The sequence below is a fragment of the Aythya ferina genome, assembly GCF_964211825.1.
Source record: "Aythya ferina genome assembly, chromosome: 2".
NCBI lineage: Eukaryota > Metazoa > Chordata > Aves > Anseriformes > Anatidae > Aythya > Aythya ferina.
The window spans coordinates 70,671,661-70,696,855 of record NC_140297.1 but is presented as its reverse complement, the minus strand read 5'-3'; the positions used below and the strand labels follow the sequence as shown (position 1 = coordinate 70,696,855).

At 42.3% G+C, this 25,195-nt stretch overlaps 1 protein-coding gene and 1 long non-coding RNA gene across 2 annotated transcripts; both read left to right on the top strand.

Annotated features, from left to right (window-relative positions):
- The first annotated feature begins 4,252 nt into the window (after positions 1-4,252).
- Positions 4,253-19,380, top strand: RIOK1 (RIO kinase 1). The gene is made up of 17 exons (XM_084508228.1): positions 4,253-4,395; positions 4,507-4,720; positions 6,445-6,535; positions 7,649-7,718; positions 8,155-8,197; positions 8,874-8,966; positions 9,941-10,053; positions 10,191-10,271; positions 10,815-10,901; positions 11,449-11,586; positions 12,119-12,222; positions 13,902-14,008; positions 15,196-15,261; positions 17,010-17,129; positions 17,390-17,443; positions 18,078-18,218; positions 19,249-19,380. The coding sequence occupies exons 1-17, from the start codon at positions 4,322-4,324 to the stop codon at positions 19,357-19,359; spliced, it is 1,707 nt and encodes a 568-aa protein (XP_084364354.1). The 5' UTR covers positions 4,253-4,321; the 3' UTR covers positions 19,360-19,380.
- A 3,066-nt stretch (positions 19,381-22,446) lies between these two features.
- On the top strand, positions 22,447-24,977 carry LOC311432276. Its single transcript, XR_014689934.1, has 3 exons — positions 22,447-22,567; positions 24,286-24,376; positions 24,833-24,977. It is a non-coding gene; the product is annotated as an uncharacterized lncRNA (long non-coding RNA).
- Positions 24,978-25,195: the final 218 nt, after the last annotated feature.

Here is a 25,195-nt window from a genome sequence, read left to right as displayed (position 1 = left end):
TAATATAATAGATGTGTCATAGATGAAGAATGATTTTTCTGAGTCATTTTCAAAATGACTTAGAAGTCTGGTAATTAAACCTCAATAGGCATTATCAAGATAGAAAACTTTATGGTATTATGCATAATACTGGGTATAACTGTGTGTTGACTGGACAAATTCAAATTCAAATCAGCAATAAAAAAGAGTAAAAATTCCTTTACTGGGAGACATGTGGAAAGTGTGATGGAAAATTAAATAAATAGCTTTCATTATCAGTTCAGTAAAAAGACTTACTAAGATTGCTGTGTACATGTACTTGGTCTACAGAGCCTTTCTTTATCAGCTGGACAGGCCCATTTCTAATTCCCCAAGCATTCGGGAAGATTTACTTTTTTCTCCAGGTCTTTATATTCGTGGGTATGGTTATTCACTTTTTCTCGCAGTTCAATAATTGTTTAATTATTTTTGTTATGTTCAATGGTAAAAAGATGATCTCTGTTCTAGGGAATGTAACAATGGAGAAAAATTGACAATGTTTGAATAGCCAGAGAACCAAAATTTAGCAAAGGGTTCATCACTGCCTTTCCTTCAAGTTAACTTGAAGATAACTGTAGTGTCTTGACTGAGACCAGCTATGACAAAAGGAAAAGAGAATTATTAGGAGAGACTGGAACACTCCAGCTGTCTTAAGATCATGAGTGCGTAAGCTACTGACACATTTCATATGTAATTAAGATTATGTTTATTTCACAGTTTTGCTTTTTGAGTATTGAAATGCAGAATATATTATGAAACCCAACATGTAAATGTTTGAATGAAACCCCCTGAGCCTCTTCTGGTGGTTTTACTCAGGCAGGCAGCCTCCACCACAACCGCTCTCTCACTCCTCCTCCCCAAAGGGAAAGGGGAAGGAAATATGATGGAAAGGGCTCAGGGTTTGAGATGAGGATGGGGAGATCGCTCAACAATTATCATGATGGGTAAAACAGACTCAGAGTATGGAGACAGTAAAATTTATTGGCTATTACTAACAAGCTAGAGAAGTGAGAAACACAGGAAAGAAACCAAAACCACCACCCCTCCACCCCCCATCAACCCTCTTCCACCTCATCCCCCAGAGCCATGCAGGGGATCGAGGAATGGGGTCTGCGGTCAGTCCCTAACATTTTGTCTCCGCCACTCCTTCACGGTCCCTCTCTGCCCCTGCTCCCTGTGGGGTCCCTCCCATGGGATGCCGTCCTTCCACAACTGAGCCTGTGGGGGCTGCCCAGAGGCAGCAGCTCTTCAGGAACTGCTCCCACACGGCTCCATACCCGGGGTCCATCCATCCCCCAGGAGCAAACTGCTCCAGCACGGGTCCCCCACGGGTGGGGGCAGCTCCCCCCAGACCTCCTGCTCCTGCGGGGGCTCCTCTCCATGGGCTGCAGCTCCACCCCGGGGCCTGCTCCTGCGGGGGCCCTCCATGGGCCGCAGCCTCCTCCAGGCCACATCCACCTGCTCCACCGGGGGCTCCTCCACCCATGTGGGGGCTGCAGCGTGGAGATCTGCTCATGTGGGACCCATGGGCTGCAGGGGGACAGCCTGCTCCACCAGGGGCCTCTCTACAGCCCGCAGGGGAACTGCTGCTGCCTGCCTGGAGCACCTCCTGCCCTCCTGCTGCACTGACCCTGGGGGCTGCAGGGCTGGTGCTCACTCCTCTCTCTCCCAGCTCTTCTACAGAAGTTTCTCTCTCTTCCTTCCTTCCTTCCTTCCTTCCTTCCTTCCTTCCTTCCTTCCTTCCTTCCTTCCTTCCTTCCTTCCTTCCTTCCTTCCTTCCTTCCTTCCTTCCTTCCTTCCTTCCTTCCTTCCTTCCTTCCTTCCTTCCTTCCTTCCTCCCTCCCTCCCTCCCTCCCTCCCTCCCTTCCTTCCTCTCTCTTTCCTCTCTCTCTCTTTCTTTCTTTCTTTCTTTCTTTTCTTTCTTTCTTTCTTTCTTTCTTTCTTTCTTTCTTTCTTTCTTTCTTTCTTTCTTTCTTTCTTTCTTTCTTTCTTTCTTTCTTTCTCTTTCTTTCTTTCTTTCTTTCTTTCTTTCTTTCTTTCTTTCTTTCTTTCTTTCTTTCTTTCTTTCTTTCTTTCTTTCTTTCTTTCTTTCTTTCTTTCTTTCCTCTCTCTTTCTCTTTCTTCATTCCTTTCTCCTTCCCTTCCCTTCCCTTCCCTTCCCTTCCCTTCCCTTCCCTTCCCTTCCCTTCCCTTCCCTTCCCTTCCCTTCCCTTCCCTTCCCTTCCCTTCCCTTCCCTTCCCTTCCCTTCCCTTCCCTTCCCTTCCCTTCCCTTCCCTTCCCTTCCCTTCCCTTGCCCTTCTTTTCTCTTTTTCTTTCTTACATATGCTCTCACAGAAGCACAAACAACATCACTTATTGGCTGGCGGCGGACCCCTTATCTAGCTTCTTATGAGGTTTACAGATGACACCAAATCAGGGATGGTGGTGGTGATGGTGACCTACCTGATTTGGACAAGCGCAGGGGTGCCACCCAGAGGGACCCAGGCAAGGTGCAGATATGAGTCACCAGGAACCTCATGAATTTCAACAGACAAATACAGAGTCCTGCACCAGGAAAGGAAGAGCCTCAACAGAACAGGATGGGGACTGACTGGCCAGGGAAAGGCTGCTGATGAGAAGGACCTGGGATGTCACTGTAGACAATAAGATGCCATAAGCCAGCAGTGTATCCTGGCAGCAAGGAAGGTCAGTAGCATCCTGCACTGTATCAAGAGCAGCGCAGCCAGCAGACTGAGGTGTGTGACTTTCACCTGTCTTCCAGTGAGTGCTAGACTGCATCTAGAAAACTGCACCCAGTCTTGGATCTTCCCAACCCAGGGAAGATACCGACAAAGCTGGAGTAAATTCATCAGGGGGTCAGCAAGATAGGTAGGGATCTGGAGCACTTGTCTTGCTCAGAGAAGCTGAGGGAACTGGGCATACTCAGCTTCAGGGGGACCTGGTAGCTGCCTGCCAGTGCCTGTAACAAGCTGACGCAGAGGATGCAGCTAGGCTGTTCACAGTGTTACACGGTAAGAGGACGAGGACCAAAAAACTGAAGCAAGAAAAGCTCAGACTGGTTAAAAAGAAAATGATATCCCTGTGACGGCAGTCAAGCAGTGGAGCAGGTTGCTCACAAGGGGCTGTTGCAGTCTCCGTCCTTGTTGTTGTTGTTGTTGTTGTTGTTTTCTTGTTCTTTTTTCAAACCTAAAGGATTAAAGCCCTGAGTGAGCTGCTCTGACTCACAGCTTACCCTGTTTGAGCTGGAGGGGACCTTCTGAGGTTCCTTCCACCCTGCGTTGCCCCATGATCCTGTGCTTGCAGTGAATGTGAAGGGCATGCTTTTGGCTCACTGTCAGTCAGTCCGCAGAGCTGGGCCTTGTGGTGACCTCACGTGCTTATAGTGAGGGTTGAGCACTTGGAGTTCGTTTGGAGTCCAGATGGGGCTTTATTGTATTAAAGCCTTGAGTTTAGTATTTCAGAGTATATTAAACCCCTTTTCAATCAATTTATTTTGCAGACAACACAGACCATAACTAGTGTTTCAGGAACCACGAATCGATGGCCTTAGCAGAAATAAGCAGCCACTTCCAAAGCCAAGAGGGCTTGAAGACGCAAGATGGTGAAGGCCCTGGGACACAACTCCTGTGAGGAGCGGCTGAGGGTTGTTCAGTCTGGAGGAGGCTCAGGTGAGACCTTATTGCTCTCTACAGCTACCTGAAAGGAAGCTGTGTGGAGCTGGGGGTCGGCCTCTTCTCACAGGTAACCAGTGACAGGACTAGAGGGAATGGCCTCAAGTTGCACCAGGGGAGGTTTAGGTTGGAAATGAGGAGACATTTCTTCTCAGAAAGAGCAGTCAGGCGCTGGGACAGGTTGCCCAGGGAGGTGGTGGCATCACCGTCCCTGGGGGTGTTGAAGGAAAGGTTGGACGTGGTGCTTAAGGACATGGTGTAGCGGGTGGCATTGGTGGTGGGGTGATGGATGGACCAGGTGATCTTGGAGGGCTTTTCCAACCTTAATGATTCTTAGATGTTTGTGGCTACATTATATGGTACTATACAGACACGCCACAGCCGTTTACTCCCTGTAAACCCCACCACAGAAGCCCCGCGGCTATACGCCCATTCGGGCACACAGCACCACAGACCCGCGGCTCCCTGAGGGAGCGAACCAACACCCCGCCCCCCGCCCCCCGCGCCCTCACGCGCTGCCTCGCGCCGCCATTTTGCCGCGAGGAGCCCGCCCCCCCCGCTCCGCGCTCGCTCTCGCCCGTTTCTGTCCCTCCGCCGCCGCCGTAGCGGGCGGGCGGCCGCCGGGCGCAAGATGGCGGGGGCACGCGCAGCCGGCCGCAGCCCGCCCGTGCCGGGGCAGTTTGACGACGCCGAGGGCTCCGACGGGTACGGGGGGGGCGTGCTAACCTCGCAAAATTTATTCTTGGGATGAACATATTAAATTTTTTATTTCTATGACGGTAAGGATGACTTATCCGAGCGCGTGTTTGTTTGAAGGGAGCTTGCGCAGGACGCAGAGGCAGCCGCGGAAGGTGGGGGCGCTGAGGATCGCCGGTCACGTCTGCACGAAGGAGGCGATGGCGGGGATAACGGTGATAACGGTGATGATGATGATGATGATGGAGAGGAGGGCGATGATGACTGGGACTGGGATGATGAGATGGGAAGGCTCACGAAGTGCCGCGGCAGCGCTGCTGGATGCAGCCCGCAGGTACGTTGGAGGCTATTCGGGAAGCACCAAAGGTAGCCAGGAGGAGGTGGGACTACTCTGGAGGCATTGTTCTATGTTAACGTTATGGTGAGCATAAATCCAAATGGAAAACTTACCTTGAGAGGATCACCTTTCCTCGCGTCTGTTTCTGTGTGCAGCCAGGCCTCTGCCTGACCTCCTTGTCTCAAACCCTGCTGCTGGATGCTTCTTGTCTCTGCAGTTTTCCTCCTGTTCCTTAGCTTCCTGAGCCTTCTCGTTGTCTGTCCCAGTCTTTAGCGATGTTGCTTTTTGTTTGTTTGTTTGTTTCTGGAATTTGTCTTTTGTGATTTTGAGCATCTTCCCCATTCTTTCCATTGAATTTTAAGACAGTACCTGCTCAACATGCCCAGGATGAATTTTTTTTGTTTGTTTGTTTTGGACCATGTTTTGGTTCAACACCCAGGGGCAGCTAGGTACCATGCAGCCACTCTCTCACTCCCTGGCAGCAGGACAGACTTTGGGGGGAGGACAACAACCCTGAGGGTTTGAGATGAGAGCACTTAAACAAAAGGAAAAGGCAAATGTCCTTTGGAAGGAAAATGAGAGAAAAAAATCTTTACTTCCCATCAGGAAGCAATGTTCAGACACTTCTTGAAAAGCAGGGCCTCACTAAGCATGGTGGTTGCTTGGGAAGACAAACAGTTTTGTAACAGGAGTCTCTCTTCTCTCCCCCCAGCTTTTTCTGAATATGAGGTCTTACAGTATGGCATATCCCTTTAGGGATATCCATATCCCTTTAGGGGATATCCATAGGCTTAGGTCACTGTCCTGGCAGTGTCCCCTCCCTGCTTCTTGATTACTCCAGCCTGCTGGTGTTTTGAGGGGAGTTGGAGAGGCAGCCTTGATGCTGTGCCTGTGCCGCTCAGCAATAGCCAAAACACTGATGTGGTATTGATATGTTTCTAGCTACAAGTGCAAGGCATAGTGCTGGATGGCCTGTTGTGGTGAAAGTTTAACTCCATCCCAGACAGACCCAGTACTGACTAATGGCACAGGAGGTGAGGGGAAGTGCTGGAACTGGATTTAGAGTGTGTGCTGTTGCTTTAGAAACTTGTGCAGAATGAAAAGCACACAATGCGAGAACCAGCTTCTTTGTCCTCAGCTTGGACAGCAGAGGTTTAAATTTTTTTTTTATTTTTTATTTTTTTTTATACATTGGTACCAGCAGAACAGAATAGTTGAGAGGAGGGTGGTACTGATCATGGTGTATTGTGTCTGACTTGGCACTTCTGAGATTTATTCTTGCCTTTTGTTAGCACTTTGTGCTGTCTAGTGTTGGTGGAACAGTGTTCAGGTATTATTTTCAGAGAAGGGTACCTGTAAGAAAAAATACCATCTTTGAAAGTTTTCTGTTTGCTACCTTCTCGTTTTTGTCCTTGTTTCTGTCTGTTACTCCCCTTTCTTTTAAAGATGAAAAGGTGTTAATACGAGAGACTTGCAGCTCAGTTTTCTGACTAAATATAACCCTGAAATTGGGCACTTCTTGGAATATAGCTGGTGTGTCACTTTTACTCTCATGTCTTGAGTTAAAGAAAATCTGGTGTTAATCCATTTCTTTGGTCTTTTTGTTTTTCTGTTTATAGTTATAGACACAGGCATCTGAGCTGACTTTCCCTATGATACAGTGTGTATTTCAAAGGGCTGTTAAGAGAAGGCAACTTACGTTAACAAATCATTTGTTTCAGGCAAATAGGCAGAACCCTAGTTACTCTTCAGCAAAAATGTCAACCCCTACAGACAAGGCCTTGAGGAAATTTGAACATAAAATTAATTTGGGTGAGTATATTTGTTTTGTTTATAGAAAAATTTTCTTTTTTGAAAAAGTGGATGCAGTGCACTCTGTGATGTTCTCAGACTGGTTCTGCTTGCTTTAATCCAGAATTTACTGGAACAGCAGTTAACCATTTCCAGACAGATTAAAAAGGACTTGCCTTTGGTCTTCGTTAACTGGCTGTCACACTGTTGTCTGTGCCCTTTGAGAGCCAGAGGATTCTTTTTCCCTTTACTGCTCCAAGTCAGATAAAGTGTTTTTTCCACAGCTCATCTGTAGGAGCGAACTGTTTGGATTGTGGGAGAATATCAGCTCTGTTACAATGCCAGTGTTTGTTCTCAAAGCTGCTACCACAGCTAAATGTTTTTAGATGATTGCTGTTCCCTGTAGTATTAGTGTGGTACTTTATGTAGCAGTTATCTCACAGGGGTAGAGTTTGTGTGACAAGTAAAGAGGCTGCTGTCCTAGCCTGTGTAGCTTCTTGTTTGCCATGTGATGGAAATGGCTGCTCTGCTTAGCCTGCTAGGGTGAGTTGTAGTCGTGACTTATTTATTTATTTTTTTTCTGATGGGACAGTAAACAGTTGCATTTTGCTTCATAGCAAGGTGGTTCTAAAATGTAGGCTGAAAAGAGTAAAGAGTGGTCTTGGTATGTGTCCAGACAAAGTACCTCTTACATATTTAACAATTAATCAAGCACCACTTTGAATACGCTGGGGGGGGACAGAAACCTGGAGGTTATTGCTTGCTCTATTTAGAAAAATGGCATTAGATTGTGGTAAGAAAAGGGCAGATGAGTTTAATATAAGACACTATCAAAAAGGCATTAATTCAGGTTGGCATTGCATCTCAAAGTTTGTGGGACTGTCTTAGTTGTTGTTATTTTATAATTCTACTTTGAAATGTAGAGAGAATGGAGAGCTAGGTTAACTGTGATGTGCAACTAAACTCTTAGGTAAGCTTCCATGCTTTATGTACCCAATCAGAGATCCATTGGTGTTTGAATGTCGTGTTGTAGCATATTTGCTGGCAAGCACAATTGCAGAGATGGTACTGAACATAGGACGTGATTTTTTTTTTTTTTTTCCCCGTCTCGATGTTGTCTTACATGTTTTTCAGATAAGCTGAATTTTGATGACTCCGTTATAAACAGAGTCACAGAGAAGTCTAGACAGAAGGAAGCAGATATGTGAGTATCATGCCTGGCTCTGTTTTCATTGACATGAGAACTCTTCTGAGTTCAAATTATTATTCTTAGTTTGATCCTGAACTTTTAATAAATTTATTAAAGGAAAAAAAGATCTGTAAATAGATGGCACGCAGTTTGCATTTTGGCCTTAAACCTTTTGATTTCTTGATCAGTTTCCTAAATAAATCCAATATTTTGATGCTTCTGTCTCTGCAGTGGAGGCAAGAAGATAGCTATAATAGTGAAGGGCACTGATGCTTGTGGGCTTGGGTTTGTTTTGTTTTTCCTGCCTGCAGGAGAAGCCTTCTGCCTTCGTATGTATAAACTTATGTTTTGAGGCTGTCATCTTCTCTTTGAAACAGAACGGCATGTTTTACTCTGTCAAAGCATTGAGTCCATGTGTGTGATTGTATTGCTTTATTTTCACTTTTGCTAGGTACCGAGTCAAAGATAAGTCAGACAGAGCAACAGTGGAACAAGTAAGTACTTAAATGCATCAAATTTCTCTTTTGACCAAAATAAATGATCTGGAATCTTGAAACCACTGATAAAGCAGCTACTATAGCAACAGGAGTTTTTCCTTGGAATTCTGTTTGTCTTGTTACTCTAAAGAAAACTTTCACTTCTTTTATGAAGTTTGTACTTGTAAACGTTTTGGAGCTCAATTTTGTGCATAGTGTTGTAATTTGGTGGTATATACAATACAGAATTTCATTTTAAGCTTTTATTAAATTCCAAGAAACAAACAAAAAAGCTTTGCTTTTATTTTTTTCTTAAGCAAGGCTGAAATATTATTGGCCCTTGGCCACGTAGCTGCTCTGTTTCACTTATGAAAGCTATAAATTAAGAGAAACCGTATTTTAACATATAACACAACTCTGGATAGGAAATGATTCTCTTATGTCTGTTTTAGATCCATCTCAACGATGTATACTTGTTTGTTTGTTTTTTTTTTTAATTATTTTTAAAGGATGTGAAGCATCATTCTAGAATTACGGCAAATTCTGTGTAGCCATTGTTTGAATTATTGTTTGATCCTCAAGAATAATCTGATGCTGTTAGTCCTGTCATATAGTACTAAGAACAGACTGTAGTAGTAAGTGTTATTCTCTTTATAGAGAGCAATTGTGCTGACTGTTCTGTATTGAACTTGAGGTGTTGGATCCAAGGACTCGAATGATTCTGTTCAAGATGCTAACAAGAGGTGTCATATCAGAAATCAATGGCTGCATCAGCACAGGGAAAGAAGTAAGTTCTGTTACAAACGGCAACATGACAGTCTTATTCTCAGCAAGCTAGGTGGAAGCTTATGGTACTCAAGATATATTGAAACGTTTGGCTTTAGTACTAGTCTTTGCATGTGTTACTTGAGTAGTAGGAAGTTATTTTAAGATAAAATGCAAGTTACTGTGAAGGAGATCAGTTTCCCCAAGTACGAAGGATTTCTCAGAGTACTTAATTTTAAATTTGTCATTAATTTAATTCTATTCTTAATAATTTCTATGTGAAACTTCTGCAGAGCGTATATGTATATACAGTATAAAACAGTGCCTGAAAAACATGCAAATCCAGGTAATTCTTTCTTCACGCAAGGCTATTGCATGTGGATCAGATCAGTTCAGCATCTCTCCAGGGATGTGAATATCTAATGGCATAACAAAATTCTGTTTAAGATATTACTGAGCTCTGATTGCTTTTGCAAAACTAGAATGTTTGTGCACTGCTATTATCAAGTTATATTGCAGATAATTAAAACCAGACAACAGTTTTCCCAGTAAATTAATAAATCATTTTTAGAATGCCTTGTCCCTAGGCTGATCTGGTTTTCTTCCAGGTCCTTGGATTGTGATTAAAGGCATGCTTCTGCCTGGTGTAGTGGTGCCAGCATTACATATTTAGGCCATGCTTTAGGGCCTAAATAATTTACAGGCTCAAGTTAAGCCTTCACACAAGGCCTTGCTTCAGTGTCAAAATATGAATGGTGTGGAATTCTTTGTTGTTGGTTCTGTCTTGTGTTCGTCTTCACACACGTACTCAGTCTTAGGTACTTACTGCAAGCTGTCTCTGGTAGAAAAAGATGGCCATTATGTGCAATTTCACTAATTCATCTGAGTGCCACAAAGGGGCTGAGGTGGGGATGTTTTCCAGGCTGTCAGAAAGAGGAGAGAAGGTTGGGTCAATTTAGAGTTCTTTTTCTTCTTCTTCCCTTATTAATCCAATAGGCCAACGTATATCATGCCAGTACTTCGAATGGAGAGAATAGAGCAATAAAGATTTACAAAACATCTATTCTGATGTTCAAGGATCGGGATAAGTATGTGAGTGGGGAATTCAGGTGAGTTGGAGTTCTGTTTGGTTTTACTGGAGGAGAGGGGTTGTCTGAAAGGTGGTGAAATGACCAGTGTTGATATGATATTGATTGGCTGAAGAATTCCCCTTGTATATGTGTTTATTTATTTATTTATTTTTAAGATTTCGTCATGGATATTGCAAAGGCAACCCAAGAAAAATGGTGAAGACATGGGCTGAAAAAGAAATGAGGAATTTAATAAGGTGATTCTTCCAGTTTTTTTTTCAGCATGCAAAGGTAACTGAAAAGTTACAGGATATACTCTTCTACTGCTAGACTGTGGCTGTTACTGCCCTTTATGATCTCTGGAATATTCAGAAGTGTCTTATGCTTCCATGTCAGAGGGAAGAGGGAGAAAAACGGTCAAGATACTCCTTTGTCTGGCTGTTCATACTCCAAGCTCTTCAGTGTCCAAACTCTGATTTGATTGAAAAGTGAGGAAAGGCTAGAAAATAGCTGCTGCTGAGTACACTGTGCTATATAAACTAATCTAGCGTTAACCTAAAATTATGTAAAGATTCTTTGTCTGATACAGGAACATTTTGAGAAGGGTCAGAACAGAATGGCTGTTTTTTTTTGCATTTGTTTCATAGTTGTTCTTCACAAGCATGAGTTGCCTGAGTGGAGGAGCTCTTACATTGTGTGTGATGTTTAAAGCAACGGAGCTCCTGTGGGCACTTTTGCAATGCAGACAGGAGAGTTATTCTTTATTTATTTTTTTTTGTTGTTTTCTTCCCATGTTACAGGTTGAATACAGCCCGAATACCTTGCCCAGAGCCAATTATGCTAAGAAGTCATGTGCTTGTCATGGGCTTTATTGGTAAAGGTGATAGGTATGTATCCACAGAAAATCAAAATGATTCTCTTTATTAGTAGCTTTCCACAAAGGTTTATTAAAAACAAACAAACCCTCTGTATTTACCTACTATTTACCTATTAATTGAGGCCTCTGAAGTTAACTTGTTATTCCTGCCTGTGTATGTGACCTGTAGAATACCCAGATGTTTGCCAGCTACTGCTGCAGACAGTCTGCATGATTCTGAAACATCAGCTGTGTGCAAAATGAATCCAGAAAATGACTTAACAAGAGAGTATGGCTAGAAAAGCTTCCTAATAGTATTTGTAGTTCATTATTTTGTAGTACAAATGTTAATGTAACGTGTCCCAACTTCTTAGCTCATTTTGGAAACAGCTACAGTAACTTTGGCAACATAACACAAGCTTTCCGGCCTTACATGCTGGCTCCATGCACTTAGCTGCTCATGCCGACTTTCTAGATGCACTGAGTTGAAGGATTGGGTATAGCAGTTAAAGCATTTACAGCAGTTATGAACAAGGAAAAAAGTATTCACTTTCTATTATTTGTGTTGTAACTTTAAGGCCTGCTCCTCTGCTGAAGAATGCTCAGTTATCTGACTCGAAAGTCCGGGAGCTGTACCTGCAAATCATCCAGTACATGAGAAGAATGTACCAAGATGCCAGACTTGTTCATGCAGATCTCAGTGAATTTAATATGCTGTATGTTTTTAAACTTTGTTCTGGATTGTGACATTTGAAATGTATGTGCTGACAACTGCTGTGTATCAGTTTGAGTGTACTAATCTACCTTTAAGGGTGGGTGGGTCCTTTTTGTGACCGTTTCTCAATTTATCTAATTAATTATGTAGCTTTTAACCTAGATCTGAGATGTATGTTTAAAAAAACAAATACCAGAACAACAAATTATCAACTAGTGGAAGCATTAGTGAGGGACATACAGATACGTACTATTTTTTTTTTTTTCTCCTCTCCTCACCCATAAGACTCTTTTGTGTGTTCTTGAGGAGACTATTCCTTTAGGGTTTAATAGTACAGGTTGGATAAAGGAGGGAAAGAATTTACCAAAAGAAAACCAAAAACCAAAAAACCTCCGGCTTTAATATGTGAGATGTATTCTAGAGAAATTCATTAAGTTTGTTTATGGGTTCTTAAGTTTGAAGCATGCTTTGTCCCCTGCCCCTCTCCTGTGTAACATTGGTGGACTCATGCAGCCTGGTGTGTTTGTCCCCAGGTACCACAGCGGGGACGTGCACATCATTGACGTGTCTCAGGCAGTGGAGCATGACCATCCACATGCACTGGAGTTTCTGCGAAAGGACTGTGCCAATGTTAATGGTGAGTGGACTGCACTCTTGTTCGTATAGATGTCTTTTTCAGGAAGGTGAATTGTCTTTGAGTTATAACTCTGGTTGTAGAGGCTGTCAAACCAGTTAAATGCTCCCTTTCCTAGGTTCTCCTAAGTTCCTCGGGGAACTGTGTTCTGTGCTGAGTTCAGAAGACAGTGTAACCTATTTTGCTAGAAATTGTCTGGATGAAATGAGTCACCTGGCTGAATCTCAGATGTACAATAGAAGGTAGAGGTCAGAGTCCCAGTTTGCAGCAGCGCCTCCCCCAGCCTTAGCTTTCCTCACTTGAAGAACTGTGCAGACAGACCGATCTGTCCTGTGAGTGTAATCCACATCTGGAATTCTTCAATTTGCAAGAAGTTAGTGTGTGTCACAGAGCTCCTCGTATTTATTTATGTAGGTCCACTTAGAAGATCAAGGCATAGAGTAATTTATTAGAGATTGTAGACTTGTCATAGTATTTTGATAAAACAGCATACCTTTATGGTATTTTTCTCTTAAAAATTTGGTCGTTATGAGTGAGTGCGTATGTTATGTAACAGACAAATGTTTTCTGGTAGGCTGCGTTTCTCCCTGAGAACAAAAAATGTCTTGGTGCAGGCTGCTTTCCAACCCCTCCCTTTTCTTTTCCAAATGATTTTTCAGATTTTACAGAGACTTTTGAAAGTTTGTGGAAAAGAATATATACATTTTGATGCTGTGTTTGATACCCAGTATGTTTGTTATTCCTTATTTCTTTTGGGTTCATGGATTTCTGATTGATCCCTTCTGGCTCAGATATTTGCAACCTCGTTCTTTTTTTTTTTTTTTTTTTTTTTTTGCATGTGTTATGGCTTGCCCTATCTAAATGCCAGTGCCTCGGTGACTTGCAGTGTTTTCTGATTTTTTTTATGCTTTGTTTTCTGCTACTGCTGTGTAGTCCTCCTACAATGACTAAGAAATGCCTTACTTTATGCTCTGCCTTAGCTGTGAGCATTGCAAAGATTTGTGGCTCCATGGGCACAGAGTGCTGCTTCCAAACTATTTTTTTTGTTCTTTCTATGATTGATTTCTCATGGATGAGATATCTTATGAGAACATTAGCAGGGAAACACTTACTAAGTAGTCCTTTGTGTGTTTCAATGCTGTTTTCCAATAAAGAAGCGCAACCTCCAAAATTAGTTATACTTGACTCAAGAAACCAATTCTGAATATAGTAAGTGAGGAAAATTCTGATGTTAGTGTGTCCCATGTTTCTTTCCATTTCAGTGGATCATAACTAGACTGCACTGTTTCAGTAGATACTTCAGTTTGGCAAAAGTTTGAGATCTGCACTCCTTATTTTTTGGAAAGATTTTTCATCTCAACCATTGCAAATATTACACCTGTCTTAAATTGTTTACTTCATCTTTATTAGCCGCTGCTCCATTCAGTATGGCTCCTGCTGAAGGTGATTTGACTTATATTTATTCAGTTCTATTCTTTTTTCAGTATTTGTTGCACTGGGAAGGCGAACGATTTTATTTCAGGTCGCCAAGGGTCATCTGATATCTAAAGCCAGTACAATATATGCTGCTATCTTAAGTCGTCAGAGCTGCTATGTTGCTGCAATTGTCACTTAACATCACAGCTGCATATGTTACACATCATTATTTAAGGTCTCTTGTCTCTGCCCTTGATTTCTGATAGGCTTTTTCCAGAAGCACAATGTTGCAGTGATGACTGTGAGGGAGCTGTTTGAGTTTATTACCGATCCTTCTATCACAAGTGAGAACCTTGATGACTATCTGGCAAAGGTAAGATCGCATGGCCTTGTTGCTTATGTAGGTAGATTTGAACAATAAACTCAGATCTAGTTCAAACTCCGTCTTGTTTGCTCTACATGCTACTGTTGAAGTGGACTGGTATGTTACATTGCATTATGCCAGTGCTTCAAAAATGCATAGGGGTCTTTTTCATTTATACTGTTACAGGATGAACACATCTTTATTTTATGTTTTCTGAAAAAGCCTAAGCATGAAAACTCAAACATCTGTCTGAGGTGCTATTTGTATTAAAATTTGGGTGCTTTAAATCTTTTGTTTCCTTTATGAAAAGGAAAGAAAAAGTTACTTAGTTCTGCAGAAATATACCCATGCTGATACAGAGAATGGAGTTGGGAGTTAACTTAAGACTTAACCCTGCAGACTTCAATTAGGGTGGGCTGAGGGAGGAAGGGAGTGACTCAGAGCAATATTACTCCAAAGTATGCAGTCTGACTAGCCAAATATTATGGCTGGTAGGACATCCTTATTCTAAGAGGAGGTAAAATGCTTGATGTCACCGGCAGCATCCGTGCATTTTGTCTGTAGCTGTCAGTCCTCTGCTCCCAGTCAAATCTCTTATTGAAAGAGAAGGAAGGATTTTTTAAAAAAAAAAAAAAGAGGGGCTGGTAAATGGAGAAGGGTCCACATATATCATGAGTGGATATGAGGTATTGTTCCTGGCCATGTTCCTAGTCAAGACCATGAGGCTGAGCGTTGTCCGGATAGCACTATGGCATGAGCATTTCCAGATGCTGTGTACTTTCAGTCATACTGGAAGTTGAGAGAAGTAGAGCTGTGCTTTATGGCTTTCACTTCTTTCACTTTGTGCTCCTCTGGCTTACTCTGTGTGTGACAGTGAAAACAGCCGATTCCAAGACTGGGTTTTGCTCACTGTATTGCCCTGTTATGTATTACAGCAAAGCTAGACCTGTTATAATTAGGTCTAGAAATAACAGTGAGCGTGACTTCCTCCTGTTCTCAAAGCAGATCCGTGCTTGTGCTTTGCGGAAACGCTGGTTACCGTTAGGGGTCGCTCAAGGCATTGCCATAAGGAGGGCTGGAGCATTTTGTGAGTGAGAGTGGGGAGTACAGGGAGAAATACAGATGGGAATGGTTAGTTGGATTAAATGATGCGATTCTAAAGAGTGATAACTTTGTATTGTTTTATATTTCTTCAGGCAATGGAAATAGCATCAAAAAGAACAGAGGAGGAAAGATCCAGTCAAGATAAAGTGGATGAGGAAGTAAGTGAGGATTTTTGTTCCTGCTATGAAATTAAAATTAACCTTTCCTCTTCTGAACAATTAAAACTGTTCTGTTTGGCAAAATGCACAGTTGATAAATAAAACATAGTGATATTGCTATGTCCTGAACTAGCAGTAAGTGAAGTATTGAAGGATGCCATGGGTAAAAACAGGTGACATTGACCAGGTGTTAAACAGCTAATAACTCAATTACCTAAACCAGTATGCTTGCTTGCAGCTAGGTCCCTTGATGTATCTTCAGTTCAACTTCAGTTAACAACAACGATAAGAGTGGAGTTCTAATTGTGCCAGTGATTTTTTTCGAGTGATGATCTAGAAACAGGAGGATACACATGATATTCAGATGGATGCATTCATGAAATTGCCCATATGCCTTTGTTCCCAGTCTCATTCATTCAATCTTCCAAATACTGTTTCTCTCCCTTGCTTTTACATGTAAGAAGAACTACCTCAAGTCTGTTCTGTTGCATAATGAAAATGGCTAATGATCTGGGAAAGCTTGATGCAAAGATAAACGGTCTTTATTTGATTTTTCAATCTTATCTCTCTGTTACAGAAGAGTTAAATTAATAATGAAAAAACATGAACAGCAACAAAAAACTGGTGTAGAATTTGTATCAATGAGAACCTATTTGTACTAGTTCACCCGGTGTTTATCCTTGGAAGAAGTTTTATTTGGATAAAAATAAATTCATCAAAGACTTTTCTTTTTCTCTTGGAGCTGTAGGTTTTAGTGATTGCTGCTGGCTCAAGATTGACCAATGAAAGATTTTGTTTCCAAAGATATCTTGAGCATACAAATCCTTTTGAACTGTAGAGTCAAATGCTATTTTTCTTGTTGCAAGTCAATCTTTTGCAAGGAATAATTTGTTTGCAAAGGAATAATCCTTTGCAAACAAATTAGTCCTTTCATCAAGGTACTGTCCAGTTAGAGAATGTGAAGTGGTTAAGTAGCATCAAAGTTATGTTTACCTCTCTCACTTCTCACATTACCTCAGGCTAGTTTCTGTAACTTCCCTTGTGAAAAAATACAGCTGATTAAGAGCAAGTTCTGTGGAGACAGTCTCTGCTGTCCATGCAGCACTTAGTCTAGTACTTAGGATCATAAAGGGTACTGAATTTGTTTCTGGGATTGAGCTGATACTGTGGAAAAGAGAAGTAAAATACTTGTGTCTGATCTGGTAGAGACTTAATTTTGCTGGAGGACTGTTTCAAAAAGATTGCCTGATAAATTTTAAGTATGTTGTTTATACTGCAGTTAGGTTCCTGCACCAGTACAGTACTGTGAAACCCTTTTTGAGTTGGAGTGTAGGTTGAAGAGGAATTTTTATATAAAGAGATTAAGTTGTAACAGCTTGTTTTAATGGAGCTGTCCCCTGAAGACATTGTAAACATAACAATGAAAACTTCAGAATAAAAAAATTCAAATCAGTAAAGAGGAAGTTGGAGAGACCGGTGAAGTCCCTAAATTGGTTGCTAGTAGTGATACTAATGTAGGAGCCTTATTAGTGATGAGCTATCAACAACCTTTGGGTCGTGTATTTAGAACCTGCTCCAGGAAAAAAAAGATACTCTGCAGTACAAATGGTAGTGTGAATGCTATGTTCGTTTTTAGTTTCTCTGAGCCATGAAATCCCTCATGGTCGTTCTCTTAAGGATGTGTAATTAGGATGGAAGAATATCATGAAATTACATGCAAATGAATGTGTTTCCTTTCTCTTTGGTAGGTGTTTAAGAAGGCTTATATACCTCGCACATTGACTGATGTTAAAAACTATGAGAGAGATGTGGATATAATGATGAAACTGAAAGAAGAGGATATGGCATTGAGTGTTCAGCAAGATAATGTGAGTAGATAATCCAGAGGTGCTACAGGGAAAAAAAGGGAGGAAATAGGAATTTTTCTTAGTTAAAACTGGTAGCAACAAACAAAAATGGAAGCTTTGGTATCAAGGCATGGACTGCTGAATCTAGTGTTGTATTTAAAATTCTTTGGTTAGTACTAATGCTAAAATCACTGTCTTTTATGAGGTACTCATCTTTTCCATGTGCAAAGATTTAAGATTTGCAGTTTGATAACATTTTCTTTCTGTGTCTCTGGGTGTAGATTCTCTACCAGACTGTGACAGGGCTGAAGAAGGATTTGTCTGGTGTTCAGAAGGTGAGGTGGCCTTTTTTGGAATCCTTCATTTTATCTGTTTTCATAAAAGTGCACATAGGGAGTACAGAGATCACCTTGTTTTGAAGCTTGTGACAATGGAAGAAGCTTCTTGTCTGCAGAGTGTTTGTTTCTGCCCATTACTTGGCAGTGGTGTAGACTTTTAAAAATGGAATTGCAAATACGGGAAGGGATCAGGCTGTGGCACAGTCTCCGGTGTTGTTTAAGAATAAGTGTGTTTTGCAGCATAGATGCTTGTGTTTGCTCTAAAGCCTACATACAGTGCCCCTAAGGTAGATTTTGGTATGATCCAAGTATAATTAAAAATTGGCTTTCATCTATGTTAGGAAATTGCTGTTTAACTTAGGGAAATCAGTTTGGGAGTGCCAATGCATCTGTGCTGTGAGCCCTAACCTAAAAGATCCTATGCTGTATACTAGATTTCCTGTTCTTAGTTTAGATCAACCTCTTTTTTGCTCTTCTTGTTGAGACTCAATGGTGGCTGTAGTAGAGGAGATGACACAAGCTTGCCTGAGGGTTTTTTTGTAGGAGATTTTTTTTTTTTTTTTAATCTATTTTGTTGCTAGGCTACTGAGTTTGGGTTTGCGATGAATTCCCTCTTCATGTTATCTTACAGATTCCTGCACTTCTTGAGAAGGCAGATGAGTCAGAAACAGGCTCTGATTATGCAGACAGCAGTTCAGAGGACTCTGATTCAGGTTGTAAAGAATCTCGGCATCCCAAAGATCTTCCTGCTGAAGTTACCATGGATAAAAAGGTCAGCTGGCCAGGAGCTGTGCATTTTCCTACATCTGTCCACATGACAGGAAAAAAATCCAAACGTAGTTCTGAGTGGTTCTTCCTACTTCTTGTCTGAAACAAGCTGTTTTGGAAAGAGAATGAGAGCGTAGAAAGTTAATTTCATTATAAATGTTCTATTAATGGTGTTTTTTGTGTAGAGGAACTTCATGACATACTGCTCTCTAGCCTAGACAAATCTAGAAGAGTAATCTCTGCAGGGAGCTCTAAGGCCATGCAAAGCACTCATTTTTTCCCTCTTAGGAAAGATAATGTAGTAGGTTCCAAGTCCATCGAATGAAACTGCGTTGTTCTACTACAAGCTTTTTGTACCTATCTGGAAACGTAGAGCTACTGCCTTTCAGATATGAAACAGGGATGTCTTGGTCACTTCTCATCCTTACAGACAGGTTTTCATTTGGACTTATTATTGTGTGAGTAAGGTGAACTTTTTGGTATCCCACAAGTGTATTGGTAGGTTGGATGATTGATCAGTGGTGATTGCTTTCCTTCTCTCTGCCTTCTGTTATGCTGATTTTTTAAATTTTTTTTTCCAGTTGAGCATAGTCTCTGCACTGTCTGGCAGAAATTATAATGTGTTGCAGTGGCCTAGCCCCCGTTACCAACAGTTACTGGATCAGTATTTTTGTGTGGTGTTTAAAAACATACTACAGTAACCCTGTGGGTAACAGAAAATTTAGATCAGACTTATTATTGTGTAATATTTGCTATAAATAGCATGAGTTGCATACTTCTCGTTGTCTTTCTTCAAAGCTTGCATGAAACTCAGGTTTTAACTAGTTTGAATTTTGTATTGTCATGAGCCTGGGGGTGGAGCTGCAGACTGATGCACTTTCTTTTTCCTTTCTTCTCCTCACTCCCACAGATTTTTTTCTTCTTGATAACAGCATATTTGGTGTGATGTGTTAATTAATTTAAAGATTGACAGGCCTGCTCAAAATCTGTCATTCCTGCTGGCTTTAAATGAATGGTGTTTTGATCCTTTGTAGGAAAGGAAAAAGATGGTCAAAGAAGCCCAAAGAGAGAAGAGAAAAAACAAAATTCCAAAGCATGTGAAGAAGCGGAAAGAAAAGACTGCAAAAATGAAGAAAGGCAAATAAAATCAGCTTTGGCTCGAGGAATGGGCTGGCTTGTTGTTGGTTAATTAGTCACCATCTTTTATAATTAAATCTTATATTTATATACATACAGTATTAACTGTGAGGGTGGTTTCATTAACAAGGTGGTGTAATTATTTGAACAGAATATATGCCATGTTTTCTTAATAGGAAAGAATGAGTTTAACATACTTGTGCTTGTTAAAATCCTTCACATGTGGAGATTCAGCCTGATGTTAGACTCGCACGGATTTGTCGCTGGGGTCTTATTTCTGCCCTACACTATGGGAGATGTACAACTTAAGTGGTCCTCTGCAGGCTGTCACCTCACCTGCAGGTAACCCTGCAGACATTGTGCCCTTGCTGCCTCCCTGCGCTTGCATCACCTTTGATATTATCTTACTGAAAACGGAGTTTCATGATTGGGAAGGCAGCTGTCCTCACTGCCCAGTGCCCTGGTGAAGCAATCAGGCAGGCATACCTAAGCAGACCAAAGCCATGATTTTTTGCTGGAGTTCTTTTGCAACATGGGGCTCTGTTCTTAAGGGTAGTGTGAGACAGCGTTTTGTAAGCTGATCGAATGAGTATTTGCAAGATTAATTGTGTGTGTTCAAACCCAAACCTCTCTGTGCGGAAGGCTGTGCTAGGAGCTGTTTGTGGTGTGGCTCAGCATTAGCGGTCCATGTGCTAAGGTGCCCCAGCTCCTCAGGGAGGAGTTGGCAGAGCTCTGCTCATAACTGACCCACTTGTGTTGGAGCAGAGGTGCCATACAGAGACAGCCCAGCTTTTCTCTTGGCAGCTGCTTAGGCCTCTGAGGTTGACATGTTTTGGGAGAGGTGTCATCCTCATGCGTCAACCATCTTTTCCTGCTGCCTATAGTTTCAGAACTCCCTGTACCAGAACAGAGAAGGGTTCTGATTTCAGTAAATGTCTTGATTTTTTTTTTATTATTCTTTTTTTTTTTTTTTTTTTTTGCAGTGTTGGGGTGGAGTTGATGCCCTGGGGATTACACTTCTGGGACACACATTGCCTGATGACAGAGGAAAGCTTTTATCCATCAGTGCATATCCAACAATGATGGGTTGGCCAGGGGCAGGGTGAAGCTTCCTTCTCTCTACTCCTCACCTTCCACACCCAAAAGAGATTGCAAGATGGTCATAGGCAGCCACCCTGGCAAAGACTGAGATGTTGTCCAATTGCACATGTGGTTGCTCCACTCAAGAATATATTCCTCAAGGAAATATGGTCTGGTTGCACTCCCCAGTTTGACCTCTACAGCCCTGTTGGTGCCTGTGGCTAGAAATATGGCAGGGCAGGAACTGGTCAGTGCTTCCAGACACCTCCCTCCCTTTATCCCAATCCCTACAGGAACTGACAGACTGTGTGGTGTACAGTGTGCACGTAAATGTAGTCTGTGTTGCAGGATCATGTTGGGTGGCAAGATCAGTATTGCCTCAGCAAATGGGGATGTTAGTTAGGAGACTAAGAAGAAATGCATATGTTTTGGAAAATAGCATTACATGAGGAGAGAACCTGTACCTCCCTTTCCCTTCACTACCAAGGTATAAGACCTACATGCTGAGGTGAGTGGGTACTGCCCATAGTGCTTTGCCTTATGCCAGGGCTGAGGTGATGCTAGCTGCATGGACATATTTCCTGGCTTTGCTTGCCATCACAGGAGCTTGTGCAGTAATATAATCAGGCAAAGGTGACCTTGGCTGCCATAGCCGTGGTTGGTGGTGTTTCTAGGTGCCATGCTGGAGGTGATCGAGCAAATAAAGGCTTTGTGCCCTTTGCCATTGACTCGTATTATATCAGTGATTCTTCCCTACTGACTGACAACACTGTGGCGCGTGCATCCATGCCAACATTTGTGTATCTTGACATGAATGTATGCGCACCAGGAAGCGGGGGAGTAGGGGCTAGCAGTGGTGGTAGGGGATTATGTCCCCTCTGTTGCCTTCTCCATCAGGAGATGTGTGCCAGGCAAACCTCAATGTGTTTTGTGAAATGGGCCAAGCATAAGCAAGTCGTGTGTGCTCCACCAGTGGACTCCTGTACCAGAAAACTGGTTTGTGGCTGATCATTGTGAGCCTGGGGCTGCCAGCCACAAGAGGCAGCCCTCTTTTCATTGGGGCTGAGTGCTGTGAGGCTAAGGGTAGGTACGCATTTTTGGCATTGGGCCTGGGAGCCACTGACCCAGCGCATGTGTCCCACAGGGGCCTTTGCCTCCTGTACCTGAGGAGGCGCTTCAGAAAAAGGAGGCTGCTGTGATCTATGCCTGAGGGAAGAGGAAACACAGCTCACACAGCCTTGTCTTCCCTCTGGGCTGTGCGGCACAGCCTGGTCGGGTTTGCCCAGCTCCAGCCATCCTGTGGCATGGAGGTGGGCCTGAATCAGCCGTTTAGGAGCCTTGCTTGCAGGGATGTGCGGCAGGACTGTCTGTGCAGGCTATGCAAAGCTGGCTGTCTGCCTCAGGTGTTTTTCTCAAGGGCACCCTTATGCAGTCAAGCTGTTCACAAAGCACCTGTGGTGGAACATGCTAGAAAAGCCTGTGTTTTGCAAGTGCAGGTGGCCTGAAGATAGCTGTTACAGCTGGGTATGCACTTAGTGGGGCAGGCTGTGAGCTCAGGTGCTGTGTCCTGGCTATTGCAGGCTTGAGACATGAAGAAGTGAGGCAGGAAACAGGTGAGCCAGGAGCGCTTTGGGCCATGACCATGAGATGAGACATCTTTCTGGTGAACCCTGAAGTGGGAGAATGGTCATTAACAAACACGTTAGGGTCAGAACTACTGAAGGGCATCTGTCTGGTAATAGGTGGGGGAACATGACTTTGGGTCCTGTGCTAAAGAAAAAGCCTTGAGGTTCAAAGTAGCATAGGATATTCAGCTATCCTCTGTAGACATCGATGTTTGATAGTTCTTTGTTTTACTAAAGATTAGGATCTGAAAAGGCCCGCTCATCTTGCATTTGCCATAGTAACGTGTTTATGGATGGCACCTGTGCAGGTGGAGCATTGCTAGGGCAGGAATGCCCATACCTCTTATAAGAAGAACTGAGATGCAAGCAACTCAAGCTAGTGCTGCATCTTTATCCTTACACACACACGCACCATTGATATTGGACTTACTGATGGTTTCTGGGATCTGTTGTTTGTTATTTCAAGTGTCACACCACAGTGGAGTGGCACAAATGGACGGACCCTGGAGAGGTTGGTCATGGGCTAGCTGTTGGGCTGTGGCTCCTGCAGATGACTGAGATGGGTTACAGCAGTGGTGAGGATGTGATAACTATTCCTGAGACAGTGAGAATTCCTTTCTGTTGACTGCAAACCTGTTCCTCCTCCGCTCCATTGCTCACTGGGTTTTGAAGTGTCAAAATGTAGCAAACAGATGAGTTTTTTTTTTTTCTCCCCTTTTGAACAAGAACATCTGTACTTCGGTCATGACATAAACTCAGCTACTTTGTCACCATGGCTTTGGGAACACTTCTGCAAACAAGATTATATATTGTCTGACATATTTTTCAAAGTATGAATGTTTTGTTATCTGTGCTCTCTGAAAATGGAGGGGAGTCCAATTCTGTCAGACAATCAGTATGAATTTTTACAGCTGCAAAAGAGCATAGTTAACTGTAAACTGCTTTAATATTCCTTTCTGGCTAAAATATGAACACTAAATTTCTAAAGTACCAGTTATGAAAACAAAGCCCCAAGTAAAAAAAATAATAATAATAATAATAAAAAAAATAATTGGAAAACAATATTTTATTTTAAATTAAGGAAGTATTATTAGGGGGAAGAATAGTAAATAAGATTCTAACCAGCAAAAAAGCATTGTCTGACCAAATTTTAAAGCTGATATTTAGTTCTGGTCAGAACATGGACACACAAAGCATGCTTTTCTCCCTTAGCATGGCACTGTGCATGGAATGGGACAGCCACTGCGTGGGGAGTATGTGGTGGCATCACCTTTGGCAGTCCTGAGATCAGAGGATCAACCTTCTGGTGTCATCAGGAAGAATGGGGAATGGGATGGAGAGCACCATTCTGCTGCTGCGCCAAGCCTCCATGCACCTTCGTGTTGGGTGCTGTGTGTGGCTCTGGTTTCTGCATCGTGGTGGTGGTACAGGGAAGAGTGTGGTCAAGGTGATGGAGCAGCTGCCTCATGAGGAGAGACAGAAAAGGCCAAGGTTCATCAGTTTGGAGAGGAGAAAACAAAGCAAGAGGTTAAAAAATAAGAAAACAGTAGAGAAAGTGAACACGGAGATATTATTCACCAAACTCTGCAAATAGTAGTTAAGGGGAAGTAACTTAAATGAATGAAGGGCTGGTTTAAAACAGGTAGGAGAAGGTGTTTTACCTGGGGGCAGGCTGCACCAGTGCAGGTAAGCAAAGGTTGACAATTAGCCCTTTAATTTGAGGTGCCTTTAACTTTTAAACTTTACTTTTAAACAGACCGAACATGTGAAAGACATCAGATTCTCAGACACAGGTCAGATCCTTGGAAAGATGCATTTCTGGGAATTTGTGGCCAAAAGATTTAGTGATATTTGAAAGCTTAACTATGCACAGTGGGAATATTTACAACTGAGCTATCAAAGATAAGCATGTAAAAAAGCAATTAGTCCTATCTTAGGACATTCCAAAGTAGTCCTATCTACCAGCCAGTTACTGGGATGCAGTGGGAGAAGTGTGGGAGGGGAGGACAAGGAGGGAAATGCTCTCAGCAGGTGTCTTATGTTCTGTAAAAGTTCATCTCTGAGGTATTGGAGTTTTCCTCTCCCCCTCCTCTTGCATCTTTCTGAAATGCTGTATGGCCAATTTGCACTCTGAGCTGTTGTTGTCAGACTTCATTGCAGTTCTAAGGACTGCACCAGGCTGGTCTCAACTTACTCTGGTATTAATATGTTGCTTCTCCCACACTGTAGAGCTTATAATATATAGCAACAGAAGGATTGGAAGGTGGAAGTTTCTGGATTTCGTTTCCCCACAATGAAGCCAGTAAAACCAGCTTTACATGTAAGGATATGTCTGCTTAGAGGGTTTTCATTTCTGTGCTGAAATATTTTGATTAAACAATGCAAAACTAGCTGTGGCAGGCCTCTGGAGCTGAGATGCATGCTTGCTTTTGGCATGTGTGCTCAGACGGGAGTCACACCTACAGTCTCTCAAGATATAAGAGAAGCGAGGCCACTGTTTTGAGGTCTGATGTGCCCTGCAGTTTTTGTTCAGAGCTAGTTGAGATGTTCCTGACAGTAAGGCTGCAGGAAATAGATTCCACAAGTATTTGACCTTTTTTTTTTTTTTTTAATTTTATTTTTTGACAAAGACATATACCTGGTTCTGTAGCTCAATCTTTTACCTGCTATTTTCTCCTGTAGAATTGTGCAGGCAATTTGGATGGGATACTGTAAATATGAGGCACTGATGCAGAATGTGGCAGGTGCTTTGTCTCTGCATTTCCTTTACCTGTAGGATTCTTTCCTGGGACTGCTTGCAGATGAAGAAGGACCACGAGGGCCAGGAAGGGTATAGGAGTCTCATGTCTGATTATGTGGATCTGACTGTCTCCATTTCCCTACATTACAAAAGGGGAAGGATTTGGATGCTCAGTGAGTGAAGGGGGCACTTACAGAAATATTTCTGTTACCTTGAATGAACTTTAAAACATTGCTTGGTAAAGAGCTTTACAGATAAATTCTCATTTAGCTTATTGTATTTAAACTATTTCTAACTTTCTAGGGCATAGCTGTAAAAAAACAAACAAACAAACAAACAAAAAAACCATAAATCTTTAACTTTACTATTTTTACAGTTGTAATGTTGGTCCTTGTAAAA